General features: G+C 31.1%; 2 protein-coding genes across 5 annotated transcripts in view; both read right to left on the minus strand.

The window, feature by feature from the left end:
* Positions 1–4,687, minus strand: part of LOC142317306 (uncharacterized) — a 39,655-nt gene extending 34,968 nt beyond the window's left edge. For all 3 annotated transcript variants that reach the window (XM_075353743.1, XM_075353744.1, XM_075353745.1), the window contains exon 1: positions 4,552–4,687. The gene's annotated coding sequence lies outside the window, so the exon portion shown is untranslated. The remainder of the gene's footprint in view (positions 1–4,551) is intronic.
* A 770-nt stretch (positions 4,688–5,457) lies between these two features.
* LOC142317305 (uncharacterized) overlaps positions 5,458–27,398 on the minus strand; it is a 33,573-nt gene continuing 11,632 nt past the window's right edge. Inside the window, exons 3-4 of one of the 2 annotated variants that reach the window (XM_075353742.1) lie at positions 12,820–12,952; positions 5,461–5,988 (exon numbers count right to left, since the gene is read on the minus strand). In XM_075353742.1, the coding sequence (XP_075209857.1) occupies positions 5,966–5,988; positions 12,820–12,952 (156 nt within the window). In that variant the 3' untranslated portion in view covers positions 5,461–5,965. Of the gene's footprint in view, positions 5,989–12,819; positions 12,953–27,398 lie in introns of both variants that reach the window. The other variant, XM_075353741.1, reaches the window with a different exon arrangement.

Consider the following 27,398-nt stretch of genomic DNA (forward strand, 5'->3'; position numbering starts at 1 on the left):
AAAGGAAAGACTTTTAGAGGAGTTGCAAGACAGAACAAAGTAGAGAATACTACTACAAAAACCAAAATTCTTCACAGATTCTAATGATCATCAAAAGCAAAGTAATGTCCGAGAGCCAAAAAATATTTTTTTTTTAATTGGAGGTTTTCTGACCAGTCTTAATGGGGATTTTCAGAGGTTTGGAAAATATTTAAGCAACCTTTTCACTTTCTGATTAGACCGACATGTGATGATGTATAATTCTTTAATTAATAGTTAATCGTTAAATAGTTTATAAAAACAGGTAGAAATACCTTCTTTGTAAAATTCCATAAGCCACTTTTTTTTTACATACTATCAGAACTTGTATTATTTACTTTGTAAATATATTCATTTGTTAAGCTTTATATTCATTTTTGTACTTAAACTTTCATAAAATGTTTGTGTCTTCTTCGTGAAAAGTTGCCTCAATCTTATATATATACAAATAGGGTATAGCAAATGTAAATTGAGCCTTTAAAAATCCAAACGGTCAGTACATTTACATCATCCAGCACTGTAAATCCAAATGCTACGGTCTGTATAATTACTGTACATAAATGCAGTATATAGTACTCAAAAATACAGCAATACTTATTTCATATTATGTAAATAAGTCATTAATTTTTATACTATTTTGGTCAAGGTTATACACTATGTGACCCATTCTGGCAAATGGAAGGACAGTTACTTTTTTATCCATGGAGTACACATTTATCAATTTCTGAGATGATCTGCACAACATATAATTACTTACCGATCAATATAAATTACATATCGATTATTTATACATAATCTACTTAACAATATTACACCACTTACATCTCCTCAATGGCAAAAGAGAAAATCGTTTTAATGAACAAACCTCTTAATTACTAACAATGCTCACTTACAAAATGCATGGAAAATATTGTGGGCTTTTCTAGAGGAAACACACACAAACCAATGATCAAACTCAAGTAACTGAAAGTGTTGAAATACAAATAATAATGAGATGACTAATATTTTTCATTCAATTCCCAGATTTTAAGAATGTGATGAAGATGGAAAAGAATGATTGAAAATGATGATGAGTTTTTATCTCTTATACATGGATGCAATAGTAAAGCCTGCAAAAAACACTTAGGCAGTTGAGAATGATCTGTCAATGTCTATAAAAATGTGAAAACACTTCACCTGCTCATGCAGAAGCTTTCACTATACTAGAAGTTTAATTAAAGTGTAAAGAGCATCAACCTAAATATTTCAAATATCGACTGTTACCAAAGGAGACATCTGAAAAATGTTCAAAAAAATAATAATTTTTCGGAACCTGTATTTTTACTTAGGCTATTGTAAAAATATATATAATTATTTTAGGAATTATCTATATACATACATGTACAGTATTTAAGTTGCCAGTATTTGCTTTAACAATAAAGTATGTGAGTGTAACTCATATATTAATATTACTCATATTTTGCTAAAATTAATCTGAATGTTAAATTTTTCTGTTATTTTAATCATTTTTATTGAAAAATCCAAAAATAATCAAATAAAAAATTTGAATTTACATAGATCCCAAAATAATTTGAATTATTTCGCAGCATAAATTAAAAGGCAGTCCACAATCAAAGAGTGGAGTAATACTGCCCAAACCTAAATTATCATTGAGATGATACTATCTAGATGGTTCCAATTGTTTTAAATAAATTACCAATTGAAAAAAAAAGAATTATAAGTTCAAAGATGAAATTGAAAACCTGTGGAGTGATACTGGTCAAACCTAATCTAACAATGTGAAAATTCTACATAATTATTTTTCAATAAATTATCAAAGATATTAAGATAATTAATACGTTCAAAGTTGAAATTAAAAAACCTGGTTTACTTGACTAAGGTGATGTAGAATTCTTATTTTAAAAAAAAGAAGTTTTCTTGTTTTTATGTTAATAAGAAGTACATAATAATTATGTCTTCATATATTTAATATTTAACAGGTTACAAGTACTTATAACAAATAGTAACTTCATAAACTATTTGTTAATGAACATTATTAATGTTTTTAGCTACCGTTTAGATATTAATTGTATCAAAAATTTATTATTAAAAGTTTTAATATCATTATCCTTATAAAATAATCTCTTTTATCTAATTAAAAAATATTTTAATGGCTATTTAATATTGTTACAATAAATTTTTAAAAATATTCTTAAATACATGAATATTTTTTCAATGAGTTACATAAACTGCCAGAGTTTGCTATTTTAAGGTATATATATATATATATATATATATATATTTTTAGTAATCTCTTATTTGTTTTAAAAACATATTCCTAGTTGAAAAGTTAAATCTGGAAATTCTGAGCAATTACTTAATCTTTATATACTTTAGATTCTTTTCATACTTTAATATAATGTAGTAGAAATACTTAGGATTAGAAAAACATAAGATCTAAATGTCAGAAAGCAGGTTTGGACATTGGGTACCAAGATCAAAGTCTGTGCCAGATTATCAGTACTTTTGCCAATTAGCAATCAGTTTTGTGAGTTATGGCGACCTGTTCAGATTTGTAATTTGATTTGTAATTCGTTCTGTGGGGAGAGATTAGGGGCAAAGTTCAGGTACGTCATCATACTAAACATCATTTTGTAGGTCACTGAATTGAATTTATATTTAAACATTAATACAGTCACTACAGAGAGAGATTGCACCAGCTTTTGTGCTATTAGTCATGTGAACTATGAAGAATCATCTTATGAAGAGCGCGTCAGTCATCTTCAATACGGGGGCTGAGTCCAACTTTGACTATTAAGATAAGTTGGTGGTTTATTTTGCACTTCCGACACTTAATTTATGTTGATTTCTTTTTCTGTCAGTGTAGAAAAATTAGACAATCAAGTAATTGCTCAGTATAAGTTGGAATTGTTAATTCACTGCATGGAAGTACTGGTTATTAAAAGTATATACATAACACTCAAAATTTAACTAAGTATTTTTGTACTTCAGATACACCATATGTTCAAAAATTAAATTATAATAATTAAATATAAGAAATTCAAAATCAGAACTGTATACATTTCATATAATAAGGTATGGCATTACATTATAAAGTTACTGTTGATAAAAAAGAATTAAAAAAAACACAGAAAAATGGGAGCTTAAGTAATTTTAAAAAAAAGTTTAAATAGATTGAAAATTATAAAAAAAAAAAAAACACTTTCCCAATGTTAGTTGTGTGTAATGAGCCAATTATGAAATAAAATATTTATTGATAAAATGACTGAACAGTAAATAATATGATGTTTTATACTATTTAAATAATGTATAAACTGTGGATCTTTAAAATTTAAAACTGCACTTATGATCCCCAAAACATTTAAAATGGGATAAGGTTTGAAATGCAATATAACACAGCATGAAAAAACTTCATATGTTTGTTAATAGAACTAAACAAATATCTTTTAAGATAGTCTACAGTCAGGAGACCTTGTGTTGTATGATGAAAATATTCCTATATACACACACACATTAATTGGAAAAACATAATAAGAAATTTAGGTAAACAAACCACAATTAATCAAAAATTTAAAGGTTATATGACCTGAATATGAAGTGGTCAATGTCAACAATTATGATAGATTTTATGTCTTTCATCATTTTTATCTTACACAAATTAGAATAGTATGTTTTAGGGCTCCGGAAAATAGAGTTCAGTCTTGGAAATTTTATAATAGGTTCTATATGTTTAGTTACAAAAACAGGTACAGCAACGAAGCAAAATTTAACAATAGTAAGCAAGCCTTTTATTAATTTAAATCTAATAAAGAAACATTTCAAAAGTAAAGGTCGAGCAAAAAAAACAAATTACAAAAAGAACTGCACAAATCATAATTAATTATATATATATATATATATATATATGTATAATTACATACACACATTGCATAACTTTGTAGTTTATTAACACAACTTACAGGTAAATCACATAAAATTTGCAAATTTTGAATATGAAAACTGAAGGAAAAACGTATATTTATATACTTAATTTACACTAAGCACAAATTAAAGGACTGGAACCGTTAATTAATAGATACAATTTGTACAGCGTTTTTGGGATTTCTGTAGCAGGGGTCACAGTCATAATTTCGTTAAACACGTGAATAAACTAGCACCATAAATCACTCATATAGTTACAATAAAACGCAGAAAACAATTGCGCACATATTCAAATATATATCAATAATATTAAACTTAGCTTCAATAAAATCTCTTCATTTCTCTAAAACACGTAGGTGTATAGTGGAAATTAACCTACATAATTTAAAAACTGTTATCAATGTTTTTTTTTTTACTGATCAAGAATTCTGATTTTGGGTTAATATATTTTGAAGGTCACGACAATTTGCAGTTAAATTATACATTTAAAAACAAACTTATTCAATTTATGAAATTGTAATAAAAACAACCTCAACTAAAACATAAATCGTATGTCATTCACCTTATAATTAAAATAATAATTTAAAAAAATTCTACGCATGAGATACGCACCAATCCAACAAATACGCAGTGTTTACATAACTGTCAACATTCCAACATACTGACAACTGTACCGAAATGACCCTGGATGGGGAAAAAATACATTAAAAATGATAACTTAATTATTTAATTACAACATTAAATTAAAAATGTAGCGTTCGCACAGCTTATTTAATGAATAATTCTTCTACAACCAAATTTATTTTCCTAATGTTAATTCAGATGTCACAGAGTTTCTTCACTATTATATTTAAACCAGTAGATAGCCATATTTAATCCAAAATGTTAACATTATTTAAAACGTATTAAATTTATGTCTGTTTCAACTAAAATATACACTGGTATGAAAATTAATTTATTTTGTCAAATATAAAGTTTTATATGTAATAAATGACGGATTTAATAAAATTAATCTTATGTAATCCTTATAACATGGCGATGAACAAGTAGATACTCTAGGCTTTTTAAAATTATTACATTCACTGTTGCAAAGATTTTGTAAATCTATATTATAATAGTAAGCTGTTACGTAGAATATGATTAAAGTGTAAAAAATGCAATACTCCTTAAAAATACAATACTCTATGTCATTAAAATGTGACCACACTTAACCAAGTCTAACTTGCATCGTCAACTTAGTTGAGAATATTTACAATAATATCTTAAATTATTTTTTCAAAGTTGCAGAAAGTTAATAAAGTTTCATTTAAGTATTTACCATATTTATTTTAGATTATTAGTTATCAGTACAAATTGATATGTGTTACGTGTTTACCAATATCATTTGTCTGAAAAGATATTTATAGACCTCAAGTAAAAGTGACGTATTTATGACCACAAATTCCTTCTTTTTTTTGTGTGCCGTATATCATAATTTATTATGTGTTTCAATACATCGATATGTTGCTAGTAAGATAAGCTATTTTTGTAAATAATAAATAAATCCGTAATCCTCATAGCAATTATAGTACACAAGTCACACATACATACACACAAGCACATTTCTGAGAAAAAATGGTCATATTTTTTCTAGTCTAAATAAAACATTTTACATTGTATAAACGTCGTTCAAATTGTGTAATAAAACTGATTCCTTTGTGAATATAAAAAACAAATAACCGACTTAAGATGCCATATAAAATGATTTTGTAACAGCGTTTTAAAACTGACGCCATACATAACCAGCTCCAAGGCTACATGATCTGAAAAGGTTAAAACCCCACCATTATTACTAAAATCTGCAATAGACAAAGTGTAATAAATTAAACTACAAACAACCAAACTAAAGCAACTTGCACATGTAGATTTTATGCATTCTTCTGTCTGATTGACAGGCAACAATAAACAATCTAATTCCTTGTTTTCTTCCTCCTCTTTGATTTCAATTTTAACATCAGTGCTTAATGGGTCTTCTTCTAAACATGATTCAATTATTGGTGCATTCAATATCTGCAACAAAACAGAATTTCAATCCATATTAATATTATTTATTAATCAACATTAAATAAATTAAGAAAGTATAGCAACTTATTTAAATAAACTTATCAGTTTGTATTAATTAAATATATTAATATTTAGCAAATGTATAACTAGCATATAGTTTTTTAAAAAGCTTTTTTGGGATAGACTGTGTTGTAAGCCTTAGCAAGGTCAAGGGAAGTTGTTTTAATTGGTTTATGGTACAGAAATATAAGAAATGAAATTAACAGAAAGTACAAAGCAGAAAAGGAAGACCGATTGAAAGTGATATAGTTATGTAAAAAAGTAAATACGAGGGTTGTCCAGATTGTAAACAACATTTTGATATATAAAAATTAATTAAACAATTTTTATTTTATATTTACAGGAACCCTAAAACTACATTTCAACATATTTATCACATAAATTCCAATACTTGTGATATCATGATACCATTTCTTGATCCCCTTCATTGTACACTTCTACCACCAAGTTCAATTCACTGACAACTACTTTTAGATCATCACTGTTTTGAAAGTATCTGCTTCCTAAAAACTCTTTCAATTTGGGGAATAAATGAAAGTTGCAAGGGGCCAAGTCAGGGCTGCATGGTAGATGCTGAAAAATATCCTGGTCAAAACATAGAAGCAAAGCTCTAGTGTCAGCAGCTGGATGCAAGCAAGCATTTTCATGGACAAATTGGGAGGGACGTTCAATGACATGTGCACAATGTCTGAAAGGACCGGAGACACATGCCAAGGTCAAACAATCTTACAATCAATGTAATGATATGACATATAAGTGTGTGGAAAAACGAGAATATTCTAAGGGTAATTAAATGAAAATGTAAAACTAGCAGAAATGTGGATAAAATGCTACTGTTAGCACGTGAAAAGAGACCTAAGTGGCAGAAATACATACAAAGATGTTATAGAAGTATCAATTTAAAACAAACTTTTTTTTTTGTATAGAGGAACACTACAATTTTATCTTTACAGTCTGAAAGATTCAAACAATAATAAGATTGTAACTGATGACATACCGTCTCAAATATAATTCTGTTGAAACAGAGAATGCAATAATTTATAAAAAAAAGGCACTAGTAAAAATGATTTGGTTCTAGGAAATGCATGAAAACATGACAAAACATTTTAGCCCTCACATTTATTTTAGAAAGAACGTGATGAAATACAAAATTTTTAAAGGAGTTAATTATGTAGAGTAGAATAGAAAACAATAGAAAAAAATTGAAGTATTAAGAAAGAAAAGAAATTACTTCAAATAATTCTATGCAAAGTAATTGAAAGTGATTAAGAAGAACATCAAATGATTTAGTTCTTGTTTGTAGATACTAACAACATGTATACTAACTTTTGGAAATCATGAGTTCTTATGTGAAAAGTATAATGCTACAATGTAATTGAATTTCAGTAGTCTTGAACCTTCTTCTATATTTCCTGTAAATATTATATTTTTTTTCTATATTTTTCCTACAACCATTTCACTTACTTTGTATATTCTATTCTGTGTAGTTGTTAAATACACTGTCATTTATGTAACTTTGTCTACAATAATTAATCCAATAATTTTGCATATTTTATGGAAGTGATTAATTTTCTTTTAAAGTAATGCTATGAACATGTTGACATGTTATGAATAATATTTCTTACATGCCATCAATGCAAAGTGATGGAATATAATATGAACTTCAATGCTATACAACGTATCAAATTTGGAACGGTAGTTTCTTGGCCTTTCATCTGGTGGTCCTGGGTTTGACTACTAGTCAGACATGACAGCTTTCATACACTATAAATTTCCATTTTCATATTCCCACACACAAATTTCTTTGTTGGCTTCTGCAGTGAATTAATTCAGCAGTAAAAAAAGAAGTAAATCTTTGGTTCATTGCCCATGAAATTTTTTTTTCTACACATTTCCTATAATTATTTTCTTTTTTACAGCTCTACATTATATCACAAAGGACATAATTTATATTTTCTCATAATTACTCTCTAACCTAGTTACCAAAACATGTAACTATTTTGGCTGTTTTAAAAATTGACTATATGAACAGCACTTCTTCTAAACACAGCTAATTAGTATACACTAAATTTATTGAATATTGATATTGTGTATATTTCAAATTATAATGACTTTTTTTTCTAAAACATGTGAAAAAAGACAGCAAAAAGTAAGTGGTAAAAAATTTAATCTAAGTATTTACCAACCAAGTGGGTAATCTAAGTGGTTTACCAGCAAAAAATAAAAATAACCTTCTTGTTTCAGAAAGAAGCAATGTGTAATAGTTCAAAAAAGATAAATATTGTACAAAATGTGATTATGCAGTCATGGTTTAAATCTATAGTTACTTTTTTGTTTGATTATACACATCTGCAGTAGCATAAATTTCCTGTAAAAGCCTATTCCACTGGCAGTGAAATCAAATGAGCATTTACATTCTTTTATTACTTTATCCATAGTGTTACAGTAGTTTTCAGGAGCTGAAATATTACATTTGAAGTAACTTCACCTAATATTTTAATATTGTATAATCCAACTTCTCTTCTAAACTATAAACTACTCATTGCTGATATGAAGCTTTGATAGTTTCACATAATTTTGCTTTAATGTTTGAAATACTGAAAGTAATATGGCTCTGAAGAAATAGATTCCTGACTAGAGAAATATGGCTGATTGCATTATGTTAAAAAATTTGCTTCTATTTGAGGTATAAGACTTTCAAACATCTGTTATTGTGTTTTTTAATCCATTAAAGTTAAATTGAATAACTTAAACTTTGAGCTGTTTCATTTACTTTTATATCAAATTTCTTAAATTTAAAATCTGCTTACAGTAACTTACTTCCTTAGATCTTTTGAAGAGATTTTTGATTTCCTTTTTTTGGTAACAAAATTACTAAAAATTACATCCCTATAAAGGTACATTAAATACCATAACTGTGGTTTTAAAATTTATTGAATGAATTTTATTAATTAGGATGAACATAAACTTTTTTTTTTTGTCTTCAGTCATTTGACTGGTTTGATGCAGCTCTCCAAGATTTCCTATCTAGTGCTAGTCGTTTCATTTCAGTATACCCTCTACATCCTACATCTTTAACAATTTGATTTACATATTCCAAATGTGGCCTGCCTACACTATTTTTTCCTTCTACCTGTCCTTCCAATATTAAAGCGACTATTCCAGGATGCCTTAGTATGTGGCCTATAAGTCTGTCTCTTCTTTTAACTATATTTTTCCAAATGCTTCTTTCTTCATCTATTTGTCGCAATACCTCTTCATTTGTCACTTTATCCACCCATTTGATTTTTAACAATCTCCTATAGCACCACATTTCAAAAGCTTCTAATCTTTTCTTCTCAGATACTCCGATCGTCCAAGTTTCACTTCCATATAAAGCGACACTCCAAACATATACTTTCAAAAATCTTTTCCTGACATTTAAATTAATTTTTGATGTAAACAAATTATATTTCTTACTGAAGGCTCGTCTCGCTGGTGCTATTCGGCATTTTATATCGCTCCTGCTTCCTCCATCTTTAGTAATTCTACTTCCCAAATAACAAAATTCTTCTACCTCCATAATCTTTTCTCCTCCTATTTTCACATTCAGTGGTCCATTTGTTATTTCTACTACATTTCATTACTTTTGTTTTCTTCTTGTTTATTTTCATGCGATAGTTCTTGTGTAGGACTTCATCTATGCCATTCATTGTTTCTTCTAAATCCTTTTTACTCTCGGCTAGAATTACTATATCATCAGCAAATCGTAGTATCATTATCTTTTCACCTTGTACTGTTACTCCGAATCTAAATTGTTCTTTAACATCATTAACTGCTAGTTCCATGTAAAGATTAAAAAGTAACGAAGATAGGGAACATCCTTGTCAGACTCCCTTTCTTATGTTCTTCAATTGTTACTGTTGCTGTTTGGTTCCTGTACATGTCAGCAATTATTCTTCTATCTCTGTATTTGAACCCTAATTTTTTTAAAATGCTGAACATTTTATTCCAGTCTACGTTATCGAATGCCTTTTCTAGGTCCATAAACGCCAAGTATGTCGGTTTGTTTTTCTTTAATCTTCCTTCTACTATTAATCTGAGGCCTAAAATTACTTCTCTTGTCCCTATACTTTTCCTGAAACCAAATTGTTCTTCTCCTAACACTTCTTCCACTCTCCTCTGAATTAGTTAAGATTTTTGATGCATGACTAGTTAAACTAATTGTTCTGTATTCTTCACATTTATCTGCCCCTGCTTTCTTTGTATCATGACTATAACACTTTTTTTGAAGTCTGACGGAAATTCCCGTTTTTCATAAATATTTCACACCAGTTTGTATAATCTATCAATCGCTTCCTCACCTGCACTGCGCAGTAATTCTACAGGTATTCCGTCTATTCCAGGAGCCTTTCTGCCATTTAAATCTTTTAATGCTCTCTTAAATTCAGATCTCAGTATTGTTTCTCCCATTTCATCCTCCTCAACTTCCTCTATAACACCATTTTCTAATTCATTTCCTCCGTATAACTCTTCAATATATTCCACCCATCTATCGACTTTACCTTTCGTATTATATATTGGTGTACCATCTTTGTTTAACACATTATTAGATTTTAATTTATGTACCCCAAAATTTTTCTTAACTTTCCTGTATGCTCCGTCTATTTTACCAATGTTCATTTCTCTTTCCACTTCTCAACACTTTTCTTTAATCCACTCTTCTTTCGCCAGTTTGCACTTCCTGTTTATAGCATTTCTTAATTGCCGATAGTTCCTTTTACTTTCTTCATCACTAGCATTCTTATATTTTCTACGTTCATCCATCAGCTGCAATATATCGTCTGAAACCCAAGGTTTTCTACCAGTTCTCTTTATTCCGCCTAAGTTTGCTTCTGCTGATTTAGGAATTTCCTTTTTAACATTCTCCCATTCTTCTTCTACATTTTCTACCTTATCTTTTTTACTCAGACCTCTTGCGATGTCCTCCTCAAAAATCTTCTTTACCTCCTCTTCCTCAAGCTTCTCTAAATTCCACCGATTCATCTGACACCTTTTCTTCAGGTTTTTAAACCCCAATCTACATTTCATTATCACCAAATTATGGTCGCTATCAATGTCTGCTCCAGGGTAAGTTTTGCAGTCAACGAGTTGATTTCTAAATCTTTGCTTAACCATGATATAATATATCTGATACCTTGCAGTATCGCCTGGCTTTTTCCAAGTGTTTATTCTTCTATTATGATTTTTAAATTGGGTGTTGGCAATTACTAAATTATACTTCGTGCAAAACTCTATAAGTCGGTCCCCTCTTTCATTCCTTTTGCCCAGCCCGTATTCACCCACTATATTTCCTTCATTGCATTTTCCAATGCTTACATTCCAATCTCCAACTATAATTAAATTTTCATCTCCTTTTACGTGTTTATTTGCTTCTTCGTATACGCACTCTACCTCATCATCATCATGGGCGCTTGTAGGCATATAGACGTTAACAATCGTTGTCAGTTTAGGTTTTGATTTTATCCTTAAACTGATATAGTTTTGTTTTGAACATAAACTAATATAAAATAACAATTGCAAACTATGAAAATGAAATCTTTGGCTAAAATTTTGAGATAAGTATTGTAAAACAATTACATTATTAAGTAGCTTAGGCAGCATAAGACAAAATATATTTTTTAAATTTTTTCTTAAACCCACAGTGTGAAATGCATTACGTGAAAGATGACTGAATTTGAGTACAGAATACAATGAAATTGAAGCAGTAAAAGCACCGCTGAAACACAAGAGTACTCTCAGTTGGGTGAATGTTTGGTCAAATGAGGCAAATGAAACATATTCTATTACTATTATAAGCAAATGGACAGCCAATAGACAGTAATAAATTCCATTTTTCTGGATGACCAGACAACAATTCTTTTTTTTTGTAAATGTAGTGGTCACTACAGCAAGTAATCACTTGTATAAACAGGGATATGCTAAATACGCTTTTGTGAATGATGACATGAAATATGATGGTTAAAAGAAAAAATGTTATTGTCATCAGCAGTAAAAAATTTGGTCATAAGAAATCGTGTTGTTTGACATACTTTCATTTCATAGCAAATAGTTTGTTCCTAGTATGAAGGTTGGTGATTTTTTTTATATCTCTCAGCAATAAAGCAGGAAAACATTAAAATTTAAATGAAAATACTAAATATTAATGTTAAAATAATATTAAATATGTTTAAAACAAAAAAAAAACTAAAATTGCTATGAAATTTAATTCCCACTTACTTCTTACTGTAATAATATTCAACAAAATAAAGTAGCAAAAAACATTTATTATGAGTAAAATCATAAGCTAGTTTCAATTTAAATGGATATATCAAGAAACATATTAGAAATGTAAAATGAACAAAACATGTATACAAATTTTAAAAAATATCACAAAAAACTGACAACTTTTACAAAAAAAATGAATAAAAACACCAAGAAAAAGGAAAGGATAAATAGTTGAAGAAGAGAAGCAGAGAGGTAAACAAATGGTAAAAACAGAAAAGGTAAGTGAAGCGCGTAAAATATTTCATTTATAATTTTGAAGCCAAGCAAAAATTTGAAATCTCAAATTAAAATATCAGAATTTTTAAACACTTTTAAGAGCTTACTGGAATATTTTTTTTTTAACGAACATTATAGAATTTTTTTTCATAGTGCAATTTTGAGTTTTAAAAATTGAAAAATTAATATTAATCCACAAAATAAATAATAAAGAGAAAAATATGTTATGTATATGTAGCATTTAAATTGTCTTACCACTTCTGTGGGCATTAATCTGTTGACCTTTAACTATGGGGACTTCAAGATTAGCGGGATTCAATGGAATGTTATCATTCTCTATGTGAAATGGCTTTATTTCAGGTAGTGTTAAATGTGATTTGTCAGTTACCTGTAGCACAAAAAAAAATAAATCAAATATAATTATAAAAAAGTATGGGTTAAATTAATAAATTATCTAAGTTTATTTAATTTTTTGTAAATAGTTACTCTTAATAAAACAAAACTATAAAAAAAAAAAAATTACATTTATTTTCATACTTTGTTCACATTTTCACTTCCTTGTATGAAGTAAAGGAAATAATGTGATCGCGAAATGTTTTGGTTTTCATATTTCAACGGAAATATTCATGTTGACCATCCCTGAATCCATTTGACTAGTTTCAGTGGGACGTCTGTAAGTACGTACATGTATGTATCTCGCATAACTTAAAAACGATTAGCTGTAGGATGTTGAAATTTTGGATTTAGGGCTAGTTTATTTAATTGTGCACCTTCCCTTTTGATTGCAATCAACTGAAGTAAAAGTGTCCAAAAAAGCCCAAAATCCCCAAAAATTTGGATTTTGGACCTTTTCTTAAATGCAATAAGCCCTCATTGAAAGCTTTTCAACGATATATCATAAGTGGTGCTTATTTTCATTGGTTCTAGAGTTATAGCAAAATAAGATTTTAATTAATGAAATATTTGGACTAGGGAAGGCACATCGATTCGAATGAGACTTCATTTTCTTTTTTTTTTTAATTTCTTTTTCAACTTTTTTTTAATTTAAATATATTGATTTATTAATACCCGCGATTGTAAAAAATTACAATGTGTTTTATTACATATGTGTATATGTACTAGATTTGGTGAAACATCTGATTATTTTATATTAATTGAAAATTATAATTTAGAATCATATTATTTTTGTTTTTTCTAGTTTAATTTTATTTAATTATTCTGGAATTTCTGTTAATTTTTATCTACATTAAAGTTAACTACAGAATGACTGAAAAATAGACCCTCACAAGAACAACATAAACACGAGACATACATGCTTGATCTTTAATAGATTGCAAAACATTATCTTTTAGTTTATTACTTCTCTGATATTGTCAGACAATATTCTCCACAAGTCAGAATTGATCATCAGTATCTGTTTTTTGTTGCCAATCATTTAATCACTCTTTGGTTTGATATAATTCTCCTAATTTTAATTTGTGTAAATGTTTTCTAAATTTCAAATTTTCTCTCTATTTTCATCATCCTCTCTTAATCTTTTTATCCTTTCCTTGGCCTTAACATTTTCTTCCTCTTTATACTAATCATCTTCTCGTAATCTTTTTATTCTTTCTTTAGTTTTAATATTTTCTTCTTCTATATTTATCATCTTCTCTTAATGTTTTTATTCTTTCTTTGCTTTCAAAATTTTCTTCCTTTTTATTCTTTGTTTGGTTTTAACATTTTCATCCTCTTTATAATTATCATCTTTTCTTAATTTTTTATTTTTCCTTTGGTTTTAACATTTTTTCTTCTTCATACTTATTACCTTTTCTTAATTTCTTTATACTTCCCTTGTTCTTAACATTTTTTCCTTTCATATTCATCTTGTTGTTTTTTGACATATATTTCTTCGTGTTATTTTTCTTTTTCCTGTATGATTGTTTCTTTTTCATTTTTGATTATTCACCAAATAATCCAATAATAATAACTGAATATTTTACACTTTAAGGTTGATATTAACATTTGTAACCAGTATATAGTTCACTAAACAGAACAGTTTACTTATTATTAACTTTTATTTACATGACACATCAGAAATCTGAAACTTCTGTTAATCAGCAACTCATGAAGATACAAATTATACTGAACTAATAATACGAGTAACAAAGGGACTTTTACTCTATCCTTATATGTCATGTAAGAATATTGAATTAATAATTGTCTAAATATTTGATGTTAATAGAAACTAATATTTCAGCAATTGTATGACTGTCCACTTTATTAAAGAATTGGAGGATTGTATTTCACTTTCAAATGAAATAAGTTTAAATGAAATGCGGCAAAAAATGTGTATATGTAATTTAATAAGTCATATGTCCACATCAGATTTTTTTTAATAATCTGTTTGTATGCGTTTGTAATTAACACTGTTTAACAAGAGTTAATGATGAAGAAAAATTAATCAAACATATAAGCAGATATGTTAAAATACTGTAAGAACTCTTATCAAAGATTTTATATGAGGTAGAATTTATACAAGACTTTACCCTGTCTTGACAACAAAAAAAAATCTAGTCTCTAAGAATGTAAACTTGAAAAGAAAATATAGATAAAAGTAAATAAATCTTCTAATTTAAAGGGGCGAACAGGTCTATTATTTAGCAAAAAACAATGGTATACTTCAACTGAAACTTTGAAAATATTTTATGCCATTTATTAGAAAACCTGAACATTTTTCTAAGATATATAACCAACAAAAAATTCAATTAGAGATTTATTATAATGGGGCACACTCAATAAATAAAAAATTAATCAGGATACGTATAAAATTTCATCATTCAACATTGTAGAAAAGCAAAATTTTCAACTCATCTTATTACAAACTACACTAACTACAGTACATATTGATATACTTTATAAATTAGCATTACAAAATACAATTCATCAAATATATTAATATTTCCACTTATAACCATGATCTTTGCAAGAATGGAAAGATCCTTTATGAACTGAGAGGTTTTTTCCAACGTTATAAAACAATCATTTTTATAATCAGATAACAATTTTTAATTCAATTTTTTAAAGTTTAAGATTTATATTAAAGAGTATAGTTATAAATGAAATATGATAATGAATGGAAGTTATTCTTTATAATTTTTTTAATAACTTCAAAATGTGCTGTCTGGCAACAGTGCACTAAAAGAAAAAAATAGAATCTATAAAAAAACCATATGTGTATATATATATATATACAATATACATTTAAAAATTTATCAGATTATGATTTTCAAAATATAATGTTGATTTTGAATATAACAACCAAAACATATCAAAAGTGATTTGTTGTTTTTAAATATAAATTTATGAAATTGTGGTTCAGTGTTTATACAGATAACAATGTGTTTAAGATATAAAACAATTTTATTTATCCTTATCAATATATAAAAAAATCAAACATTTGTATGCTAAACTGCAAGCGCATACAAATATGTTGGTATGAATATTCTCACGATGTGACTAATTCACTCATGACAACCACCAATCACCATTAACAATTTACAGTGTCTGATGAGTTTACCTATTAAATAATTAACATCTCTGGTCTAATTATGATGCAATAAAACTTATACAGAGATTGGATGTCATATTAAAGCATGATATTATACGATAAAATAATTTGCAAACAATTTTAACGTTTTTTTACAAACTTACGTTATACTTTTTAGTCATAGATTAATTATTATTTTACATTGCGTGAGTTTAATAAGTAGGTTAATTTTAATTTAAAACCCCGCATAGCCGTTTTGCAGACTTTGCAATTTTTTTACACCTGCATCCTTAATTTACTCCTCGACAGGGGGATGTTTACAAAAGTAATGGTGGAATATTGTATTGTCACACGATCTTAGTAGCTGTGGATAATTTCATCAGTCGCCAAAGTCAGGAAGTATGTTAAATTAAGGATGCCAGATTTGTGGACAAACATGAAAAATAAATTTAAAAAACACTATGAATTAAAATAAAGCAGGGAAAAATAAAAAGAATTTTGGTAATTTGAGAAGTCACAAAAACGACATTGACCTTGAAGCCGAATGGCACTTCTTTGGATCATCCCTTGGGAAAAGTGGGATCATCCCTTGTGATGGTGTGGGATTAACAACAAAACGAGAGATGGCAAAGGTATGCTTGCAAAGGCGATTAAACAGTCAGATAATAAACAATGAAATGTATTCATTTTGTAATCACAAGCTTAAAAACCTCAAGTATTTTTTGATTAAATCAGATGGGGTAGCTAAGATTTCAGAAACTCTAAAAAAAACTGTTTTGACTACTGTGAAAGAGTTGTTGGTAATAGAAGCTACCACAAGTATGTTCTGGTCTCAGAAAGCTTTGTAAGATGTTACTTTACTTCAGACTCCAAGGACTATGAAGACCTATGAATACTATGTGTCAAGTATTGTACCACTTTCACTTAAGGTAAAAGAAGACTGTATTGCTTGTGTGTATAACTATCAATGGTGGATAGAAGAGGTAGATATTAGCCTCGAAAATTACTATGTGCAAGTTCATTTTTTCCACTCAGCTGGACTAAGTATGTAATTTCAGAAGTCTCAACTACACAAAGTGTGGGTATCAATCTGCAAAGTTCTGAGAAAGTTGACTTCATTTGAACTAACTGCAGTGTGAGGTCGTTCTTACACAATTTCAAGAGAATTTTCAGAAGAGATATCACAGCTGTTGGTTAATCACACTAAACAATAAACTTTCATTATTACAAAACAGGCTATTTTATTGGAGAATAATTAAAATTTTGCTATAATTTATTTTTTATTCGATAGTGATTACAAAAAAAAAACCAACATAAAAATAAAAATCCAATCTTGAAAAAAGATGTAGGCTACTCATTGAAATTTCAGTTTGGGTAATTTCAATCAAATTTCAAGTATTTTTGAATCAAAAATGTATTAGGTTACTAGAACTGGTTAAGTTATTAAATTACGACCTATCATTAATAATTAAAAAAAAAACTATATTGTAAACATCAACTTCCACAACATAGAAGCTAAATATAAAAAACGTAAAGTGCAAAGAAAAGACACTCCCTTGGAACACTTATTTAACGAATCAAAATGGTATCACTAATAACAGGTTTTTCATGATTTTTGAGAGGTTATAACTTTTTTTATTAGTACAATACACAAGAAACTTTTTTATTTGCCATAAACATCTACAAAAACACTGTCAGTTGTCCAAATTCAGAGATTTTTATCAACAGCTCCCATCAGAGTTATTGGAAGCCAAAATTTGTTTTTTTTTTTTTAAATTAGTTTTCAAAAATTCATAAAAATGTAGGGGTAAGTAAATCACCATTTATATAATTTACGGTAAAAATACTAACATTTTTTTTTTGTCTTCAGTCATTTGACTGGTTTGATGCAGCTCTCCAAGATTCCCTATCTAGTGCTAGTCGTTTCATTTCAGTATACCCTCTACATCCTACATCCCTAACAATTTGTTTTACATATTCCAAATGTGGCCTGCCTACACAATTTTTCCCTTCTATCTGTCCTTCCAATATTAAAGCGACTATTCCAGGATGCCTTAGTATGTGGCCTATAAGTCTGTCTCTTCTTTTAACTATATTTTTCCAAATGCTTCTTCTTCATCTATTTGCCGCAATACCTCTTCATTTGTCACTTTATCCACCCATCTCATTTTTAGCATTCTCCTATAGCACCACATTTAAAAAGCTTCTAATCTTTTCTTCTCAGATACTCTGATTGTCCAAGTTTCACTTCCATATAAAGCGACACTCCAAACATATACTTTCAAAAATCTTTTCCTGACATTTAAATTAATTTTTGATGTAAACAAATTATATTTCTTACTGAAGGCTCGTTTAGCTTGTGCTATTCGGCATTTTATATCGCTCCTGCTTCATCCATCTTTAGTAATTCTACCTCCCAAATAACAAAATTCTTCTACCTCCATAATCTTTTCTCATCCTATTTTCACATTCAGTGGTCCATCTTTGTTATTTCTACTACATTTCATTACTATTGTTTTGTTCTTGTTTATTTTCATGCGATAGTTCTTGCGTAGGACTTCATCTATGCCGTTCATTGTTTCTTCTAAATCCTTTTTACTCTCGGCTAGAATTACTATATCATCAGCAAATCGTAGCATCTTTATCTTTTCACCTTGTACTGTTACTCCGAATCTAAATTGTTCTTTAACATCATTAACTGCTAGTTCCATGTAAAGAATAAAAAGTAACGGAGATAGGGAGGGAACATCCTTGTCAGACTCCCTTTCTTATGTTCTTCAATTGTTACTGTTGCTGTTTGGTTCCTGTACATGTTAGCAATTGTTCTTCTATCTCTGTATTTGAACCCTAATTTTTTAAAATGCTGAACATTTTATTCCAGTCTACGTTATCGAATGCCTTTTCTAGGTCCATAAACGCCAAGTATGTCGGTTTGTTTTTCTTTAATCTTCCTTCTACTATTAATCTGAGGCCTAAAATTGCTTCCCTTGTCCCTATACTTTTCCTGATACCAAATTGGTCTTCTCCTAACACTTCCTCCACTCTCCTCTCAATTCTTCTGTATAGAATTTTAGTTAAGATTTTTGATGCGTGACTAGTTAAACTAATTGTTCTGTATTCTTCACATTTATCTGCCCCTGCTTTCTTTGGTATCATGACTATAACACTTTTTTTGAAGTCTGACGGAAATTCCCCTTTTTCATAAATATTACACACCAGTTTGTATAATCTATCAATCGCTTCCTCACCTGCACTGCGCAGTAATTCTACAGGTATTCCGTCTATTCCAGGAGCCTTTCTGCCATTTAAATCTTTTAATGCTCTCTTAAATTCAGATCTCAACTACTATCATATACCTACATATAAAAAAATAATTCAAACTGTATATGCCATCCCTGCCTCTTGAAAAAAAATTACCAAAATTGAAATTTCACAGTTTTTCATGTTCAACTTTATTGGTAATTTTCTCATACAAAGAAGAAAGACAGGTAAATAAACCACTGCACCAATCTTTTACCTTGAGAAAATATGATTAAATTGATTTTTGTTTCATCCTTCCAGGACCAATAGTTTTTTAGTTATGATTTTTCCCACAAAACCCTATAATAACAAAAATAGGTGTGTGCACCATATCAAAAATGGCTGCAACAGATAAACTACTTAAATAAAAAATTAAAAAAAAAGTTTTAAGATCATGAGACATGTTGAAAACAGGTGAATAAGTTTCAATTTTTTTTTGAATTGGTCAAGCAACCTTTTGAGACACTTAAATGGATTGACCCGATACTAAACTGTATATAAGTAATTTTTTGAGTTGTTTTCACCTAGTCATTTATCTGGGGGCCAGCATTTTATTATTTATATTCAGAGATTAAATGTTGCTCATTCTTGAAGACTATGAGAAGTAAACTGGACTTCTTTTCTGCCTCTAGATGCTGAAATGGCTTGGATGTCTTTTTCAGTTTTTTACTTCCTTGTACGAAGTAAAGAAAGTATTATGATGGTAAAAAAAAATTTCAGTTTTCAGATTCCAACAGAAATAACCATTTTGACCATCCCTGAGTCCATTCCTACTAGTTACAGAAACATCTGTATGTACATACATATGTATCTTGCATAACTCAAAAACGATTAGCAGGAGAATGTTGAAATTTTGGATTTAGGACTGTTGTAACATGTAGTTATGAATCTCCCCTTTTGATTGTAATCAACTGGACCAAGTGTCCAAAAAAACCAAAATGCAAAAACATTTGGATTTTGGAATTTTTTTTAATTTCAAAATTCAGCCCTCATTGAGATCTTTTCGGTGATATATCATAAGTGGTACTTATAAGTATAAAATTTCTGATTCTAGGAGAAGCGTCAAAATTATCTCAATACCAAGGCCAACGGTTTTATATAAAAGCCCGCCAAATTTTCACTCGTTCATATTGCGTTCTTACTGTGCACGTGTTACTCCGCTATTTCCTACTAGCAATCTTTAATTTTCATCATCTTTATTATTATAGGTAAATGAAACAACATTCTCAACAATTAAATATTAAATAATTATAAATATATGTCTTAGTGTAATTCCACCAATTATATACGAAATTATAACATTTCCAAATAAAATATATTAAATGTAAGATATAGAAGGATTACGCACTTTAAAATAATACTTTTCTGTCTTTTAATTTCAGCAATAAATAATAATTATATGCACTTGTAAAATATATTAAATAATTACGCGGTTTAAAATAATTTTATTTAAGCTAGTTTAGCATAATTTAAATAATCGCTAACTTCATAGCAAAAACGGCGTGGTGTTTTGGGTTTAATCTATAGTTCAAACACCTTATTACAAAGCTAAGTACATTTTCATTAAGAAATAGTTTTAATGTAAATTTAAATATATAGTTTATTATTTTACAGATGTCACAAGGCATATTCATTCCTGATGAACAATTAAGGCATGCTGTTGAGGCCGTCCTCAATGCTGACTCCTCCAACGATTTGGAATCTACTCGATTTTCAAAATTAACAACTACCAGCACCAACTATCTATAAGCCTCGCTCTGCATCCTCTCATAAAAGACTAGTTTTCGAATCTGATAATTACTAGATTATCCCCGGCGACTGCTTTTGGTTTAATTAGGGCACTAATAGATGAAACTAATAGTAATTTAGAATCCAGTAGCAATAATGATCCCCACTGGGTTGAAGATGGGTGGAATCAGTGGTTAAATACTACGGCGGAATTAGCAGAACAAGAATTAGTAAATGCATCATCTAAGGTAGAAGAAACAATACCGTTCTTGGAAAATGAAGCTCATCCCTTCTTAACATAGCAACATTGAAATGCAATTTAGTGCTGAGAGCAACGTTAATTTTATGATTAACCCGGGACAAAAATATATGGAGATAATAAGCAAGCTGTTTCCACCGGTCACTTTTAAAAAACGAGATGGTTTAGTGCCTTCTGCGATGACCTTGAACGATGACCGTATAATCGAATACGATTATTTTGATGATCCTTATGAAATCTGCGAGAAATTAAAACTGTTGATGGCATCGAAGAAAGCTGGCAATGCAGCCCACGAAAATGAAATCATACCAATAGTCAAACAGCTGAAGGAACGAAGTTTGAAAAAAGGAGAAAGCGAAATGTAGTCGATTCATTTGAGAATATGCAAGTCAATAAGTTAGGTCAGACGGAATTAGCTCAAGGATTCCGTTCGGGATCACGCATTATAAGGCGATATCGATGCTTGCGAAAAAAGAATCTGTAATCTAGCGTGTGCTGAAAATTATGATGATGCTGTCAAAAAAGATGACTGCATGTAGTTCATCGAGCAGTACGCTAACGCTGTAGGGTTTTTGCGCGCGAGAAAAGGAATCATTTTAGTCGTCGATTTTAAAGGTACTCGCGCTAAAAACGCGGCTCATCCAGCAGAAATTCGAGTCATCACCAGAGATGAAAGTATGATTGGGAAAACAATGAAACCCTTCAACGATAATAGAAATGCAAACGTTCCTGCCGTTCGACAGCGGTTAGACGAAACTACCTCCCGATTGAAAAGCAATAACGGAAAAAACGTTGGAATCCAGACTGAAATGGAATCAGATATAAAAGCGGATGATTCATCTGAGGAATTTTAGTTCAGAATAAAATGAACGCGAATAAGCGGTATGTTAGTGAGAAAAAACAGATTGGCTTGATAAGTTCAGTTGCAAGTCTACCAGATAAAGTATTCGGCAAGGTAGGCAATGTTTAGGGAACTGTACTCAATTAGGCGATAGACGTGCCCCCTTTCGAGGTCGCATACCGGACAACCAGTACTGAGGTCCTGGGAACAAACTAAAAACAAGATTGGAAAGAGGCGATCCAGGTATAAACCCGCTCGATAAAGCCTGTAAAGCGCATAATATAGCGTACAGCGTCTACAGCGATTCTCGACGAAGAGCGCAGGCTGACAAAGAGTTGGCAGAGGGTATCCACACCTGATTCTAGTTATACTGAGAAGGCTCCCGCGTAAGCCGTAACAAACGCCATGAAATTAAAAGGCAAATTCGGTGAAAAAAGTGAAGAAAAAAAGATGCGGAGAACCATAAAGAAAAAAGGGAAGGGCATTTACCTTGAGCCGTACCGTTCAAAGATCGGATGCGGTTTAAAAAAACGTCGGCTCGCAATCGGCAGACGACATTACTACCGCCGTCGTCGTCATGGCGAAGGAAGACGCTAGAATTACTGCGCAAGTACCCCAATCGCCCTTTGTCGAATGTAGAACTGATGGGGTTTGCGCAGAGAGTGAATATATCATATTTCAGAGGAGTTTTTATGCGCAATACTCTATCGGCTAAAATAAACAAATCCGAATCGGGAATAGTAAACCTAGACGGCGTCATCAATCCGGGTACACATTGGGTTTGTTATAAAAAACGAGGTGCAATCGTGGTTTATTTCACTATTCACGGAGCCTGCCTAGAGTTGGCTCATCTTAGATTCGGCGGGGAGAAATTAAGTATAATTTAGACTGTTTTGATTCAGTCGTCTGTGGGCTGTGTCTGAAGGTTTTAATATGTTCTGTCTGACCAGAAAATCATCCATGTTGTCCGCAGATTTTTTTCTACCTATTGAAATCGGCGAAACTGCGTGGGAAATCGGCCTCATCGATTTCATGTTTTACAACATTTCTAACGTAGAAAAAGGGAAAAATACAATGTTTTATTATGGCGCTGACAAAACGATAAAGCTAACTCCAGGGATATATGAGATCGCGGATTTGAGAGTAAACTGAAACGTGCGATGGGCGATTGCAAAGAAGATGAAAACAAAGAGGACAATGAACCGAACGCAACAGATAACAAAAACCAGCGAAACAGCGAATTCGCAGTAAAATATTCCTCCAAATTGTTTATTAAAGATCATGGTCAATCCTACGATACATTCGCGGATCTTTTGCTCTGAAATAGATTTTACAAAACCCGGCATACATCTGGCACTTATCTAAGAAACCGGTCAGTATTTCATCTGTAAGCGCGATACGTATAACATGTAACATCGTCCAGGGTTCGTACGAGGGCAGAGAAAATCATATAATTCACGAATTCTTTCGTAACGTCTGAGGGAGATATAAGATTATTGGAATGCCACACAGCGTCATTTACCTACCGGTCAACACCAAATCCATACGAAATATAACCATGTGCGTGTGCAACCAAGAATTGCAGCTGATAAATTTCGGAGACGAGACGTTTTAAGTTACCCTGAGACTGCATTTCAGACAAAGAAACGATAGGGTTGATTTTCACCGATGATATCAAATATACATCTGTACCCACAGCGCCACCGTCGAAGATTCAGTCTTCGAAGCTTAAAGAGTTAACACGAGAGAACGTGCATTTTATGGAATCTTTAGTTTACACAATAATGAGCAGACAGATAATAAATGTAGACTGCAAGCGCGGTGTTCGATGAAACCATTTCGGGTAGAGTACCATACCGATTATTCTTATGCGACTACTAATAACAGCAATGAGATAAGAATCCTCGTTCAGCGACAAGACGTGAACATGCTTTATTGCGACAGTTATTTACACATCTACGGGACGTAGATGTGGCGACATCAACAATGCAGCAGATGCGACACTAAAATTATGCAATAATTTCGGGGCGTTTCTTTTCGACGAAATCCGGTACGAGATAGGACAAGAAGTCGACAGGGTAAGAAACGTGAGTGTAACTTCTACTATGAAAAATGCTTTCGCTCAAAAATTCGGAAAAAGACGACATATTCACGGCGGGTTGGACATCATCTGGACATAATCACCATCATTAGTTGGACATTATCATCTGGCGTAGACGATATACTTCCGGACGGCGGCGGTTACATCAGCGAGAATCTGGCAAGTTTAGCGTCATAATACCGCTGAAGATGCTCTTTAGATTTCTTCGAGGACAGAATATTGCTGAACGTGAAACAAAAATTCATCCTGCTTCGACCTTTCACCGATAATGCGGTAGTCGTTCCGGCTGGAAAGTTCACTTTTAAGATCATGAAAATCGTATGGGATAATACCGTTTGGAATGTATCAGATGAAAGGCGGTTATCGCTTCTCAGGCTCTTCAAAAGAGATGAACCCATTTCTATGGCTTTCCGCAGATAGGACTTGCATGAATATCCGTTTCTGCCTAACGGAAAAGCCACTACATGTACAGTGAAAACGACTCATGCGGAAAACCTCGTTACATAATCGTAAGATTTCAAACGTCAAGAAAAGGAGATGCAACTAAAAGCGCTTCCAATTTTGATTCCGTTTCAATTAAAAACATCCGCTTGTATCTCAATTCGACATACTATCCGTACGAAAACATTTAGGGAGATTTGCTAATATTGTATGAAATGTTTGAGTTTTTATTGATCTTATTATAACAGAACGTCTGAAGGAGCATTAATCGTTCCGAGCAAATACCCTTCTATACCACTGATCTTTAAAGACTGTTCGAAACAGAACGATACTTTGAAATCTGGCGTAATTGACATAAAACTCGATATCGAGACCTCTATCAGCATTCCTAACACAGCACATTGTTTAATGATAAATGAATGTGTTACGCAAAACAGCCTTTAACAAGGACAATAAGAAGCGTTTCTTAACCAGTTCAGTTCGCTATCTATCAGCCTAAACATGGGTTCCTTCTTAGCAGATTAATTGTTTTCATACATCTGATACCAACGTGTATCTCAAAGAATTACCCACCGTTTCTCTGGGCGAGCAACAATTCGAACATAATTTATTTAAACCGCCTTTGGACTACTACGATATATTGTCTCAATCTACTAAATCTAAACTACAGTAATTGCAAAAAGAAATAGGCCATAGTTGAAATTCTGGATTCATCTCGTATTCAAGGTTACCATTCATCCTTAAAAGGTAAGGACCTAATTTTACGATATATATAAAAGGTAAAGACAAGAAGACCTTGGTAAAGAATATTCTAAATGATAATCGCTGCAAGGTGTTAGATCTCGACGGATACGATATCCTCCATCAACAGATTTACCTGTAAAATGGACAAACTAATTTTTGCCAAAAGGATTTGTCCTTTTGGCAAAAAATTATGACTGTGCCATGAAAAAAGCTATGTGGCTGTACATGTAATGGAACGAGCACATAGGTTTCTACATGTTGGAAAAGGTGGCAGATGCTATGAAAAAAGCGCAGGAGTGCTATTTAAACAGTCCCGAACGAGGTTCTCCGCTACTTTTCCAAGCAGTTGATCATTGATCATTGATCATTACGGTTGGTACGTCCCTGCAAAGGTTTATGAATATTTATCTGTTTACCTGCAACAATATCCTGAAAACAAGATCCAACACCAGTTTCCTGAAGACGCTTAAGACTGGAGTCAAGATTAAACCTTTTTTATTTTATTCATTATATGTATTTTAAACTTAACGTCTATCTGTTTGTATACATTTTGTATTTCAGCTTAATACAATATGTAACTAGTTTTAAGTTTTTGAATGAAAAATAAATTGACTCGCAAAAAAGTTTTCATTTCTAGATTAAACCGCCCTTCCTCTAAGCAATAGGGTTTTGAAGCGTATTTAAATGATGCATTCGAGTTGAGACGTTTACTCTTCGAACCATAACAGTTATATGATTGTAATCTATAACTTTCTTCGTTGCAGCAGTTGCTATAGACGCAGACGAATTTGACACTCAATTTCTATTAGACTACGGGTATCTCAAAGGAAATAATGAGAGCCTGTCTGATGAAAAAGCGATAGAAGACGATGTGAGACTGTTTCAAGAATCTTTTCATCTTCCGGTTAATGGGAAGTGAAGAGTGAGACCATAACCTTCATGCGCGAGTCCCGGTGTGGTGTACTAGACATGATGCCTTAAAAAGTCTCAAGAATCACCTGGAGAAAAATAAAATAAAATGGCACTACCAACGGGCAACGGCTGAAAAAATGGAATTAGCCAGGATGACGGTTGCGGAGCGGGCAAAGCACACATCGCTGAGTTTTACATATGATTACTACGGATATGATATCCTTATTTCAGACAAATACGGCATCCACACAGGTGCGAAAAACGGACGAGTTCAGTGCTCCAGCAAACTTGACGGACCGGAAGGTATCTTGGGGCTTGCGTTTTTCCCAACACGGCCAACACACCCAGGCAACCTCAGCACAAATGAAGAGGATTGGAGTTTTGATCTCAAAGCTAAAGCAGAAAAAGGCAAGACCAGCTTGTTGAGCATGTTGATCGCAGTACCGGTCGTATAACACACTGGGTATGTTATAGAAAACGTGGACGAATGGTAGACTATTTTGATAGTTTCGGTAATTTGCGTCCACCTAACGAATTGATGCGTTATTTAACATTCGATTCGATTATAAATTGCAACTACAAAACCAGACAGAATATAAACACGGTTATCTGCGGACATTTATGTCTTGAATTTCTCAGTCGTGGTTCGTCAGTCTACAAGTAAACATCATCATCACATGTTCTGCATAAGTGGAAATATGTCTTTATTACACGGTACATTCTTTCCACCATTGGATTTGTCTAATGACGAATGGGAATTGGCGTTGATAAACCGAACATCATATAACTCGATTCCGAATGTCGAAGAGGAAATCAACAACACAATTATTGTCGTTTCAAATAAATTTCCAAAAACGATTAAGCTGACACAACCGACTGGATCGTACGAAGTGGATGTTATCGCTAAATAAAATCAATTAACTAAAATCAATTTGACTGATATACTGTTACTTGCAAGTATGTATATTGTCTAAAAATT

This window comes from Lycorma delicatula, chromosome 1 (genome assembly GCF_047948215.1).
Source record: "Lycorma delicatula isolate Av1 chromosome 1, ASM4794821v1, whole genome shotgun sequence".
Classification (NCBI taxonomy): domain Eukaryota; kingdom Metazoa; phylum Arthropoda; class Insecta; order Hemiptera; family Fulgoridae; genus Lycorma; species Lycorma delicatula.